Source organism: Pungitius pungitius, chromosome 2 (assembly GCF_949316345.1).
Source record: "Pungitius pungitius chromosome 2, fPunPun2.1, whole genome shotgun sequence".
NCBI lineage: Eukaryota > Metazoa > Chordata > Actinopteri > Perciformes > Gasterosteidae > Pungitius > Pungitius pungitius.
Window position 1 is genome coordinate 1017501 of NC_084901.1, and position 13549 is coordinate 1031049.

A 13549-nucleotide genomic window follows, 5' to 3' on the forward strand; every position below is an offset into this window, starting at 1 on the left:
TGTTGCTTGGTGTATATTTTTGTGTGTCAAACTTTAATATTTCTACTTTGACCTCCGTTTCAAATAACAAATAGAGATATTGAACTTCATTTAAACAAATTACAATCTGAAAAAAAATTCACTCGAAGCGTAAAAAAAGTGAATCTAACAACAAATCTTTATTTATAAAAAAATACAAACAGAAAAATCAGTGTGTGAAGGAGTCTGTTAGCAGACACACTGAGTCATGCTCTCATCCGTTTCCGTGACTACGGAGGGTGTGTGTAAGAGGGGAAGAGGAGGAGTCAGGAGTCAGTGGGCGACTGAGTTGAGCGGCTCAGCTCTGATGTTTCCTAAATCCAGAGTGGAGTCGGTCTCTTCGTCGATCTCTCCGATCACGGCCCTGTTTATAAATGATTTACAAAGAAGATTCAAATGATCTGATTTTAGTTGTTGGAAATGTTATCTGGTTACTTTGTTATGGTCATTTGCATAAAAATATTACATTTAGGATTTAAATAATCGCATTTCTGTTTAAATAGTTGATCTGATATAAAACAAATTGGGTTATTATGTCAAAAACTCTTTAGGGAGTTTTCTTTATGTTAATGAAGTAGTAGGGTTTGAATAATAATGTAAATAATGTTAATGCATAAGTTGCATTGTCAATGTATGTAATAATGTTAGTGTACTGACAGTGAAATAAAGCTGACATGAAGGGATAAATGTTAGATGACGTGACGGTGACTCACACGTTGTCTCCTCTGACGATGTAGAGTCCCAGCACCACCTGCTCCACCCCCTGACTGGAGCTGAACACTCGCTCGTGGCTCTCGTCCAGGATCAGGTTGATGGTTTGATCGAAACCCTTCAGAGTGCCCTGAACACACAGAGACAACAGCAAAAGAACGCTCCTTGAACATATGAACATTTGATGGCTGATGGAAAAAAGAATCTCTCTTTGGAACCACCGGATCAGACACACACATGAAGTCATAAAATATGATGCATGGATAAATTAATTAAAATCCTAAAAGTATTATATACATTATTAGAAACATATACAATAATGTTTAACTGATCCACCAATACGATATACTGCAGTGATGTATTTTGGTAATGCTTTGAGTAAAATCAACGTTACTACTTGTTAGTACTTAGTACATGTACTTAACTAAGTTACTGAGCTAAGGTATTTAAACTTACCACGATCATTCTGCCGTCTGACGTCACGATGGCCACAGTTCCTGTATCACACTCAGTTAAAGAAACACACTTTTCAGGACAAAACATCAATTAAATGATCACTCTCATGAATGAAAAACCATAACTAAGATTAATGATGAATATTAAAACCACACCCCGCTGTTAGATATTGTAAATCCGTAGCTGTATGTGAATAAACCACTAGAGAAAAGGCGCTACCAACATAGACTAAGCTAGTTAGCTGGTACGCTAAGCTAACTAGCTCTCATCCACTTGGACGGGAGGTTAGCATGTTAGCCCGCTAGCAGCAGGATACGGTTGATGTAGCTCTCCAGGGCGGTGGACATGATTCCTGACGGGGATTATTTATCCAGGAGACACGCCGGTTAATGCTTCCCGTCGGTTAGCTGGAGGTAAAAACAGTCCAGAGACGTCGGCGATGCTAACGGCAAAACAACGACAACACACCGGGGAATAGACCGAACTAATCCACTGCCGAGTCACAGAGCAGGCGGCAGCGGAGAGCTCCGAGCCGGCGACGTCACATCCGGTTTAACTTTCAACTGATATTAGAAGCTTTACTTTTGCTGGATATTCCATTATCGTGATAATAATTATCAACTTATATTCACGTAATTGTTAGAGAAAAGCTCCACTTGTGTTTTAACATATCGTTTCACTCTTATGGAGGACTACAACTTGCATTAAAATAGAGAAGAAATGAACAATGCAATGGGAAATTATTTAACATGAAAATCTAAAAATCAATCCATAGCTAATGAATAAGACTTCATTGTGAAATTATCCAGAGTAAAATGACCCATTTAAAACATTTTTTATTAAAACAAAGAAACATGGAGTTTAGTTCATCTTTATTGTTGCTCAGTTGTCGCCCATACAAAGGGGGGTGGAGGAGAGCAGTGGAGCCCAACAGGACAAACACCAGGAACATCATGCTACCAAAGTATTAAATTTGTACAAAAATACTTTACAACATCCCTGTTCCTTTAAAGAAAATACAGTTTGGTTGGTTGGTGAAGCTACATGGAAACTAATCTGACCCACTACTTCAAATGGCAGTGCAATGCCTGTGTGTGTGTGTGCGTGTGTGTGTGTGTGTGTGTGTGTGTGTGTGTGTGTCTGGGCTGATGTTTGCTGGGGTGAATCACTACAGTGCAAATCCCTGCGATGTTTTATACACACAAACTCATACACACACACACAATGAGGAACAACGCTGCAATTATAATAAATAAATAAATTACTCACACATGTTTTTAGAAATGAAAGCACAGGTCAAATAAATGTGAGAAGAATATACATAAAATATTTGATTTGATTTTAAACCAAATCATTTAAAATAATTTATTCTAATATATATTTAATTTACTTAATTTCCCCCTTTTTATTTCCTGATTATATTCATTTGCGTCACTTATTTATTAATTATAATCAGCTTTAGTCCTCCGTACAAAGAACACACACAAACACATAGTACATGCGCACAAACAGTGTGTATGGCTATAGATCTCACATCGAAACCTCTTTAAGCCTCTCAGCCCCGCTAAAATGCTAACGGTGCTGATCACCTGGAAATGCTACTGCTCAAGTTACTACTACATATGGGTTTTCTGTTTATGTTGGCCTTAACACAGTTAATGCTAAACATGTGCTAACTGAATACCGGCCAGCTATATTACGATACTGGCTGTGTTTACAAGATGCAAGCCACATGTTAGCCCTGTGTGCCCTGTGCGTGCTAACCAAACACTGGTTTTGGTAGCCTAGTGTTGGCCGTATATTACTGATTTGCTAACATTTGGCTAGATGTTAGCCTTGCTCCAGCTGGGTACTAATCAAATACTAGCAAAGTTCACCAGATGTTAGCCACATGTTAGCATTGTGCTGGGCGTGTGCTAACAATATACTGGCTTGACTGGCCTTGGCTTAGCGCTGTGCTAACATTTATGTATGCTGGCTCTTTGTTGACTGGTCTTGTGTAAGTTGTGCGTGAACCGTACATTAACCGAATGGTTAGCATATGTCAGCGACGCGGTAACCATCGCTAGTATTAGCCTTATGTTAGTTACATGGTAGGTTATGCTAGCCCTGTGCTCGGTGTTCACTAGCGACAAGCTAACTGCATGCTAGCACTCAGGAATGGTTTCTTTTGGTGATTGATAACATGTGAGAGTTCTGATTGGCCAGTTTGAATAGGGAGTTCAGACTGAGGAGAGGGCAGGAAGATGTTAACATGACTCCAGAATTAATGCACGCACGCACACACACACACTCGCACACACACACACACACACACAGGAATTTACTGTCACAGTTTTCCTGTTCAAACAGGATTTTTTTTCTTGTGTAACAACGTTGTATTTGTGGTTATAGGGTGAAGGTTTCAGGGGTTCGATGGTCTCGATGTGAACAGCAACAGAACTGAAGCTTTTTTTTAAATCTATTTTACATACAAGTTCAGTCGCATTGGAAACAAACAAACAGAGAAAATTGACAACAGTCAATCAAAAAACACACCGATCGATAAGCATAATAGATCACTGTTACTTTGGGGGTCAGGGGAGTCAGGGTAGGGGCATGCTTGGCTTCTTCCTGGTAGCTGATTGGTTGGCTTGTGTGTCGCAGCAAACCAATCACAGATGGGCAGGGAAGATTTTGTTTTCTGATTGGTTCCAGCCAATCAGCTGAATCTCTCAGAACCTCCGTCCATCCGTCATCTTGGCTGCCCATTGGTCGAGGAAAGAAGGGGAGGATGGGAGGGGGAGGGGGCAGGACGAGGACTTGAGGTTGGAGGGGCTTAACTGGCCTTGTGGTTAACATACAAACACACACACACACACATACATACACACAGTGTGGCCAGTCCAACAGGTGTAAACAGTAGAAAAAGATTCTTATTGAACTGCTCAGTGTCATCATCATCATCATCATTATTAATATTATTACTCTTCTGCAGCTCATTCATGGCACAGAACTCAAATCTAACAGTAAACCCTCTGTCTTATTTCATTAGGGATGCTTCGATCAATATCAGCTGATATCCTCATTCATCTACAAACTGACAAATAATGATAAATGAAAAAGCATTAATGTGTATTCCACCTTTAGGACTGGGCATCCTGCAGAAAATGTTCTGCAAGTAGCCGGGAATTGAGTGGGGATCGAGATCTAAGCGGAACCTTCCAGGCCCATTAAGGTACTTTTACTCTTAACTTTGAGAACACGTGTAGACATAAATCTATTTTTAAGAAGAATTAGAGTAGATATCGTGATCGGAGCATCCCTGGTCCTTTAGCTGGTTCTAGGTTCTGGAGTCGCATCGGGCCTCTGTGCTGCTGTGGTCCTTGGCCCGTACAGGCGGACGCTATGGTTCTGATTCTAGTGAGACGGACCAGGACCTCAGAGCTCTGGACTCAGTAGTAGGCTTCTGGGATGAAGCAGTAAACCAGTATACCTCGGCTGTGGCTCCGGCTTCAATAGAATCAGAGGCCATGGCGGTGGGCGAGTAGAACCAGTACCCGCTAACCAGTAAGGCCAGTACCTCTTGGTTGGTATTCCAGTAGGATCAAGAGTTGTAGTTCAGATTCCAGTGACACCAGTAGGACAGAATGCAGAACAGGTTCAAGTGAAAAGGTGAGGTGTTGCTCCGCTCCATCAGTGTGCTTTCAGGCTGCTTTATCAGTTTCAAGGTCAAACGTCAGTGGTCAAAGGTCATCCAGTGGGTGTGTGTAGCACCATGTGGGAGGGGAGGTTCCACTCTGAACCAGTTTGGACGGCTCCAGTCTCATTGACCTTAGTTTTACTGTTCGCCTTCTTGACCGCTCCAGTACATCTGGTTGGCACCGGTTTGATCCAGTTTCTGTCTGCTATAAGGAATTATTATTCACCTGACCCATCCCAAGCCCCGCCCCCAGCCCGTCTCCCGGCTTGCTCCACTTGAGCGGAACGCCGTCCTCTTCCGGGCCGATCAAGCACTCCGAAGGTCCCGTATCGCCGCCGAGCGGCTGAGGGGAGTGGCCGCTGTTGGCCACGCCGTCTGTGTGATTGGCCAGCGGGGAAGAGGAGGCGGGGTTTCGGCTGATGACCAGCTCCAGGTGGTTCGGGGACTCTGCGATCAGTGGCACGACGAGGCAGCAGTCGAAGTCCCGGGTCCTCACGTGGTTAATCTGGCAGGAAAAAAACACGCAGCTGAGTAGCATCACAGCAGCTCCTAGCGAACCCGTACCCGCCACCTTCTCCTGACACCTTCTCCTGACACCTTCTCCTGACACCTTCTCCTGACACCTTCTCCTGACACCTTCTCCTGACACCTTCTCCTGACACATTCTCCTGACACCTTCTCCTGACACCTTCTCCTGACACCTTCTCCTGACACCTTCTCCCGCCACATTCTCCTGACACCTTCTCCTGACACCTTCTCCTGACACCTTCTCCTGACACATTCTCCTGACACCTTCTCCTGACACCTTCTCCTGACACCTTCTCCTGACACCTTCTCCTGACACCTTCTCCTGACACCTTCTCCTGACACCTTCTCCCGCCACATTCTCCTGACACCTTCTCCTGACACATTCTCCTGACACCTTCTCCTGACACCTTCTCCTGACACCTTCTCCTGACACCTTCTCCCGCCACATTCTCCTGACACCTTCTCCTGACACCTTCTCCTGACACATTCTCCTGACACCTTCTCCTGACACCTTCTCCTGACACCTTCTCCTGACACGTTCTCCCGACACCTTCTCCCGACACCTTCTCCTGACACCTTCTCCTGACACCTTCTCCTGACACCTTCTCCTGACACCTTCTCCCGCCACATTCTCCTGACACCTTCTCCTGACACATTCTCCTGACACCTTCTCCTGACACCTTCTCCTGACACCTTCTCCTGACACCTTCTCCCGCCACATTCTCCTGACACCTTCTCCTGACACCTTCTCCTGACACATTCTCCTGACACCTTCTCCTGACACCTTCTCCTGACACCTTCTCCTGACACCTTCTCCTGACACCTTCTCCTGACACCTTCTCCCGCCACATTCTCCTGACACCTTCTCCTGACACCTTCTCCTGACACATTCTCCTGACACCTTCTCCTGACACCTTCTCCTGACACGTTCTCCCGACACCTTCTCCCGACACCTTCTCCCGACACCTTCTCCCGCCACGTTCTCCTGACACCTTCTCCCGACACCTTCTCCTGACACCTTCTCCTGACACCTTCTCCTGACATCTTCTCCCGCCACCTTCTCCCGACACCTTCTCCCGACACCTTCTCCCGCCACGTTCTCCTGACACCTTCTCCTGACACCTTCTCCTGACACCTTCTCCTGACACATTCTCCTGACATCTTCTCCCGCCACCTTCTCCCGACACCTTCTCCCGACACCTTCTCCCGACACCTTCTCCCGACACCTTCTCCTGACACCTTCTCCCGACACCTTCTCCCGACACCTTCTCCTGACACCTTCTCCTGACACCTTCTCCTGACATCTTCTCCCGCCACCTTCTCCCGACACCTTCTCCCGACACCTTCTCCCGACACCTTCTCCTGACACCTTCTCCTGACACCTTCTCCTGACACCTTCTCCTGACACCTTCTCCCGACACCTTCTCCCGACATCTTCTCCCGCCACCTTCTCCCGACATCTTCTCCCGCCACCTTCTCCCGACACCTTCTCCCGACACCTTCTCCCGACACCTTCTCCCGACACCTTCTCCTGACACCTTCTCCTGACACCTTCTCCTGACACCTTCTCCCGCCACCTTCTCCCGACACCTTCTCCCGACACCTTCTCCCGACACCTTCTCCTGACATCTTCTCCCGCCACCTTCTCCAGCCTGCGCGTGTTTTAGTACCTGCAGTATTCGGTCGTAGGCTCGGAGGCCGCCCCGCTCTGCTGCCCCCCCCGGTCGGATGTTGTTTACGTAGACGCCGCGATCCAACATACCGTCAGAGACACTGAACCCAAAGTCCTCCGTGTCGGAGAGCTTCTCTAGAGTGAGCTGCACACACACACACACACACACACACACACACACACACACACACACACACACACACACACACACACACGGGTCGTTAGGAGCACAGGAAGTACATTTACCCTCGGTGCCCTATTCAAGGGGTCACATGTTACCTTGTGGAGCTCTACGGGGTTCTGGTTCAGGATCTCGTTGACTTCCTGCCTCATCTTCCTCATGGCGAAGGCTCGGCGCTGGGGGTCAGAGGGCAAGGTGCTTGAACGATTGGTGACCTGAGGGGAAAGGGATGAATCCTCCAGAAAGTAAGAAGAAACACTCTTAAAAGATGAGAGAGGTCAGAGGTCAGAGGTCGGTCCTGGTTACCTGTGGTTTAGAGCTGCTGCGTTCCTGGAAGCTCGCCTGGCGTCCCAGCGTGCTGCGCAGGGGGGTGGGGTCATGGTTCAGACTGAGGCTGGAGCCGGACATGATGGTTGCCTGGAGACAGCCAATCAAAATCATCCAATCACAGAGAGTCCATCCAAAATGAAAAGGTTGGATCCATCTCATAAACGGGGGGTTTATAGGGGTCCGACCTTTGACCCCAGCTTACATTCTGACACCAGGACAGATCTCTCCTTACGGGTTCTACTCACAGACTCTATCGCTTCTGATGTTCTACTGCTGGTCCTTTAACGTGATGATAGCAGTTCTACGGTTTCCCCCACATCAATCAACACTCCTCAGCCAATCAGAATCAAGGCCCCATCAGACACATGCATGACTTAATGACTGGAAAAACAAACTACCTATCAGGCCTAGCACAAGCTCTCCCAACATGCCTTGCTCAAACTGCCATGCCCGGTGCAACATGACTACACGTTATTGGCCGAAAGCTGGTGATGTCACTGAAATGTCACAATGACATCATTATGGTCTGTGCAGCTCTGCTGCTGGTGGAGCGGAGTCACATTTACAAAAAACTAAACACGTCTGATGTTGGAAAACGCTAAAACATGTGCACGGAGAGGGAGTAGCAGAGGAAGGAGGAAAGGAAAGACCAGAGGAAGGAGGAAAGGAAAGACTAGGGGAAGGAGTGGAGGAAACATGGAGGACAGACGGAGAGGAAGGAAGAGACAGAATAAAGAGAGTGAGGAGGCGAGGGCAGAGAGAGAGGAAGGAGGATAAATGAAGAGAGTTAGTAGCTAGGGAGGAAGGAGGAGGATACCAGAGTGAGGAGTTCTGCTTCCTTTCCATCCTCCTGGAACAGAAGGAGTCATTTCTCGTTTACTGATTTCTTTAAAACATGAAGGTCTTTCAGCAGGAGGATGTGTACTTATACTAAGTACTTTGTTATTTTTCTTCAAGTCCAAAACTTGAAGATCTCGGTCCCAACACTACTTTTACTGGTAGTAGTACTACTAGTAGTAGTAGTATTATTACTGCTACCTCTTCCAGTTGGACTCACCTCCAGCTCTCGGAGGATGCCGCTCTGGCCGCAGGTCTCCAGATCCTCCAGAGCCTGAGACCAGAAGTTCTCCTCCTGGTCCGGTTCCGTCCCATCGTGTCCCACGGTGAACCTGTGGCCAAAGGTCAAAGGTCAGCCGTTCAGATGGAAGGCATCTTGATGGACTCACACACACGGAGGAGGGGACAGGTCATGCTGGTTGTGAGGGACAACAGGTGCAGCGACACGTACACTCCCAGCAGGTGTACGTGTCGAGGAGGCACGGGGTCAAAGGTCACCGGGTGAGGGTTTTCTGCTAGGAGGGAGTGACTGAAGACTGTGTGGGTTCAAAGGGTCAAAGGTCAGAGTGGTACCTGCTGTCACTGATTAGACCGCTGGGCAGATTACAGCCTCTGCAGACAGAGACACACTGCTGTCACTGCCGTTAGCTCGCTGCTAGCAACTCCTACTGAGTCCAATGAGGAACGCTAACGCGCTAATTGTACCGAGGACTTGAAGCTGGCATTAAAATCAATTACTGAGCAACAAAAAAATTATTAAATAATAAAGATATATGGTACATTAAAAGAATAACATAAAAACTATTTATTTTGTACAATTTATTTATTTTCCAAATTAAATATAATTATATGTAATTATTAACTTTCATATTTATACTCCCCCTGATATGGCATTTTCTGTTTATATTCTTCACTGTTTCTTCTGCAATGTGATTCATCCATTCATCAGCAACTACATTAATATTAATATCTATTATCATTAAAACATCTGATCATTCCTTTGTATATGAGTAGTCTGGTTTTCTATTTCCCATTATGAGGAATAAAAACATGTTAAAGTATTCACACGCTCATACATTAACTGTCTCTCTGTCTGTCTCACCCTCCGAGTGGTGGGCGGTCCCAGTCGTCGTCGATCAGGCCCAGGTCTGACAGCGGATTGGCTCTCTGCCGGGTGGAAGAAGACGATTGGCTGTTGCTCGTCTTGGCGTTGCGCCACTCGTGAAAGGTGTACGGAGACGACTGAAACGGCGGCGCTGCACACAGAGAGAAGTCTCCGCCATTACAACCCTGACTTGATACCGCGGAAGGTCAAAGGTCGGAGGTTTCGGGCCTTCCTACCCGGCGCGCTGAAGCTGCCGTCCATGTTGGACCCGTCCCAGGACTCCACGGCGCTGTCCACCGACGGCAGCCCGCCGAACCCCCGCTGGCCGGGCAGGGGCGCCACCATGACGACGGGCTCGTCCACCCCGTCCTGGTGCTCGTGGAAAAGCCCCGCCCCCGTCCCGAGGCCCGGACCAATCACACAAGACTTAGGGCTCGACACTAAAGAGGGAGAAAACGTCGTTACCTCCAAAACCCAAAGGACACCATGATGACTCAACAAAGTGTTCTGTGAGTGCGTACGGTCTCCCTGCTTCTTGATCTTCAGGGTGACCGTCTCTCCTGCTTGCTGCAGCAGGCTGATGGCTTCGCTCAGAGGTTTCCCCTTCAGGCTGCTGCTGTTGATCGCCAGGATACGATCGCCTACATGGATGGCTCCGGTCCTACAGCACACACACACACACACACACACACACACACACACACACACACACACACACACACACACACACACACACACACACACACACACACAGGGATATTTAGATGATAATAACAAATACACATTCAAGTGTAATACTGTCTATTACCAGTAGAGGGCACGTCATTATAGATTGAGTTACAGGTTTTGCTTTTACATTTTGAAGTTGAACTTCAGCGCAGAGAATAAGTTTAAAATAATGATAAACTGCCATATTAAATGAGTCGTATACTCTTATTCCTCTCTCCTATTCCTCTACGCTTATTAACGTTTTGCTATTACAGTACACACTGAAGATGTCTTCATATATATAGTGTGTGTGTATTAGCGTACTTGTACCTCTCGGCCAGCCCTCCTTTGCTCAGCGAGGAGATGACGATGGGGTCGAAGGGCTCCTCGGTGCCGGAGATGGTGATGCCCAGCGGGCCTCCGTAGCGCTGCAGCTCCACCGTGTAGATGATGTTGCCGGAGACTTCCTGTTCGTCTGAAACGGTCAATAAAGATTCATTCAAGCAGGAGGTCAAAAGTGCATGATGGGACATGGATTAGTGTCTGCATTGTACTACACAAGATGCTTCTGAAAACTGTCTGTCATCACTTAAATAGATATGTTATATTTTTTATGCATTTGTTATTAATAATATTATGATTATCAACAATCTAAAAAAGATATTTCAGAACAAAGCTGCCAAAATGAAAATAAAATAAGAGGAATTAAATAATAATATCAAGTTACCTAACCCTTTCTTTTTTACTTTAAAAGAGAATAACATTGTAAATAAATAGTAGAATTACGACAAACTTAAACACATTTGATCAATAATTTTTCAAATATTCCTGGTTTCATTCCTCCATGTAATAGAATATTCATATTTTGTTCCCTTTTTGCTTTTGGCAGCTTTCGTCCTTCATAAAGTGACATGAGAAGAAAGTACAGTACAGTAACAAGTACTGCTCAGTGCTGAGAGGCTGGGTCCTGGTCTCTGGTGACCTCTGGAGGACAAAGTCCTCCCCACAGCAGACTCAAATGTCCCCGGTGGACTCGTCTTCGTACCTGAGTTGTCTTCGTCTTTTCGTATCTTCAGCTTGACGAGCTCCTCGCACTGCTGCAGGATGTCAACGGCTTCCTCCATGGAGCAGCTCTCCACCCGGATGTTGTCGATGGCCAGAAGCTTGTCTCCGAGCTCCAGAGTCCCCGTCCTGAGAGACACACACACACACACACACACACTGACCCTAATTAACCAACTACAAGTCAGCTGACCAAGTTTCACACAGCTTATGGTGGAGACTAACACCTGTGTATGTACCTGTGTACCTGTGCACCTGTGTGTGTATGTATGTGTGTGTGTACCTGTGTGTGTGTGTGTGTGTACCTGTGCGTGTGTGTGTGTGTACCTGTGCGTGTGTGTGTGTGTGTGTGTGTGTGTACCTGTGTGTGTGTGTGTGTACCTGTGTGCCACGCTGCCTTTCTTGATGTCAGAGATGATCAGAGGGTCACCTGGTTTCCTGTTGGACGGAGCTGCAGACACAGAGAGAAGTTCAAACATCAGGATCAAAGGTTGAAGAGGAAATGGAAGCCGAGGTAGAGCTCCAGAAGCCGTCTCTACTTCCTGTGTCCACTCACAGCTGATGGTGATTCCCAGCTCCACGCCTGGCTTCTTGGGCAGCTTCACGTGAAACGTTCCTGAACTGGGAATGACGGACTCTGAGGGACACACAGAACCAGGAGTTCACTTTGGGTTCCTTTAACAAATTTTATTTAACTGTGTGTATGTGTGTATGTGTGTATGTGTGTATGTGTGTATGTGTGTATGTGTATGTGTGTATGTGCGTATGTGTGTATGTATGTGTGTATGTGTATGTGTGTATGTGCGTATGTGTGTATGTGTGTATGTGTATGTGTGTATGTGTGTATGTGTGTATGTGTGTATGTGTATGTGTGTATGTGTGTATGTGTGTATGTGTGTATGTGTATGTGTGTATGTGCGTATGTGTGTATGTATGTGTGTATGTGTATGTGTGTATGTGCGTATGTGTGTATGTGTGTATGTGTGTATGTGTATGTGTGTATGTGTGTATGTGTGTATGTGTGTATGTGTGTATGTGTATGTGTGTATGTGTGTATGTGTGTATGTGTGTATGTGTGTATGTGTGTATGTGTGTATGTGAGTATGTGTGTATGTGTGTATGTGTATGTGCATATGTGTGTATGTGTGTATGTGTGTATGTGTGTATGTGTATGTGCGTATGTGTGTATGTGAGTATGTGTGTATGTGTGTATGTGTATGTGCGTATGTGTGTATGTGTGTATGTGCGTATGTGTGTATGTGAGTATGTGTGTATGTGTGTATGTGTATGTGCGTATGTGTGTATGTGTGTATGTGTGTATGTGTGTATGTGTGTATGTGTGTATGTGTGTATGTGTATGTGTGTATGTGCGTATGTGTGTATGTGTATGTGTGTATGTGTATGTGTGTATGTGTGTATGTGTATGTGTGTATGTGCGTATGTGTGTATGTGTGTATGTGTGTATGTGTATGTGTGTATGTGTGTATGTGTATGTGTGTATGTGTGTATGTGTGTATGTGTGTATGTGCGTATGTGTGTATGTGTGTATGTGTGTATGTGTGTATGTGTGTATGTGTGTATGTGTATGTGTGTATGTGTGTATGTGTGTATGTGTGTATGTGTGTATGTGTGTATGTGTGTATGTGCGTATGTGTGTATGTGTGTATGTGTGTATGTGTGTATGTGTGTATGTGTGTATGTGTGTATGTGTATGTGTGTATGTGCGTATGTGTGTATGTGTATGTGTGTATGTGTATGTGTGTATGTGTGTATGTGTATGTGTGTATGTGCGTATGTGTGTATGTGTGTATGTGTGTATGTGTGTATGTGTATGTGTGTATGTGTGTATGTGTGTATGTGTGTATGTGTGTATGTGTGTATGTGTGTATGTGCGTATGTGTGTATGTGTGTATGTGTGTATGTGTGTATGTGCGTATGTGTGTATGTGTGTATGTGTGTATGTGTATGTGTGTATGTGTGTATGTGTGTATGTGTGTATGTGTGTATGTGTGTATGTGTGTATGTGCGTATGTGTGTATGTGTGTATGTGTGTATGTGTGTATGTGTGTATGTGTGTATGTGTGTATGTGTGTATGTGCGTATGTGTATGTGTGTATGTGTGTATGTGTGTATGTGTGTATGTGTGTATGTGTGTATGTGTATGTGTGTATGTGCGTATGTGTATGTGTGTATGTGTGTATGTGTGTATGTGTGTATGTGTGTATGTGTGTATGTGTATGTGTGTATGTGCGTATGTGT

At 45.8% G+C, this 13549-nt stretch overlaps 2 protein-coding genes across 4 annotated transcripts in view; both read right to left on the reverse strand.

The window, feature by feature from the left end:
• Positions 1–134: 134 nt before the first annotated feature.
• lsm8 (LSM8 homolog, U6 small nuclear RNA associated) lies at positions 135–1712 on the reverse strand. The gene is made up of 4 exons (XM_037461091.2): positions 1502–1712; positions 1186–1226; positions 732–859; positions 135–382 (listed from the first exon to the last, which is right to left on the reverse strand). The coding sequence occupies exons 1-4, from the start codon at positions 1530–1532 to the stop codon at positions 292–294; spliced, it is 291 nt and encodes a 96-aa protein (XP_037316988.1). The 5' UTR covers positions 1533–1712; the 3' UTR covers positions 135–291.
• Positions 1713–2040: 328 nt separating this feature from the next.
• Positions 2041–13549, reverse strand: part of grip1 (glutamate receptor interacting protein 1) — a 33958-nt gene continuing 22449 nt past the window's right edge. For all 3 annotated transcript variants that reach the window (XM_037460851.2, XM_037460849.2, XM_037460850.2), the window contains exons 14-25: positions 11847–11927; positions 11672–11741; positions 11274–11419; positions 10559–10703; positions 10042–10181; positions 9757–9960; positions 9518–9671; positions 8636–8747; positions 7555–7665; positions 7347–7463; positions 7066–7212; positions 2041–5372 (exon numbers count right to left, since the gene is read on the reverse strand). In XM_037460851.2, coding sequence (XP_037316748.1) covers positions 5073–5372; positions 7066–7212; positions 7347–7463; positions 7555–7665; positions 8636–8747; positions 9518–9671; positions 9757–9960; positions 10042–10181; positions 10559–10703; positions 11274–11419; positions 11672–11741; positions 11847–11927 — 1727 coding nt within the window. In that variant the 3' untranslated portion in view covers positions 2041–5072. The remainder of the gene's footprint in view (positions 5373–7065; positions 7213–7346; positions 7464–7554; positions 7666–8635; positions 8748–9517; positions 9672–9756; positions 9961–10041; positions 10182–10558; positions 10704–11273; positions 11420–11671; positions 11742–11846; positions 11928–13549) is intronic.

Coding starts and splice junctions, on each gene's coding strand:
- lsm8 (XM_037461091.2), bottom strand. CDS start 1,532: ATGTCCACCGCCCTGGAGAGCTACATCAACC. Junction 1,227..1,501: donor CCTGGAGAGCTACATCAACC/GTATCCTGCTGC, acceptor AGTGTGATACAG/GAACTGTGGCCATCGTGACG. Junction 860..1,185: donor CAGACGGCAGAATGATCGTG/GTAAGTTTAAAT, acceptor CTGTGTGTTCAG/GGCACTCTGAAGGGTTTCGA.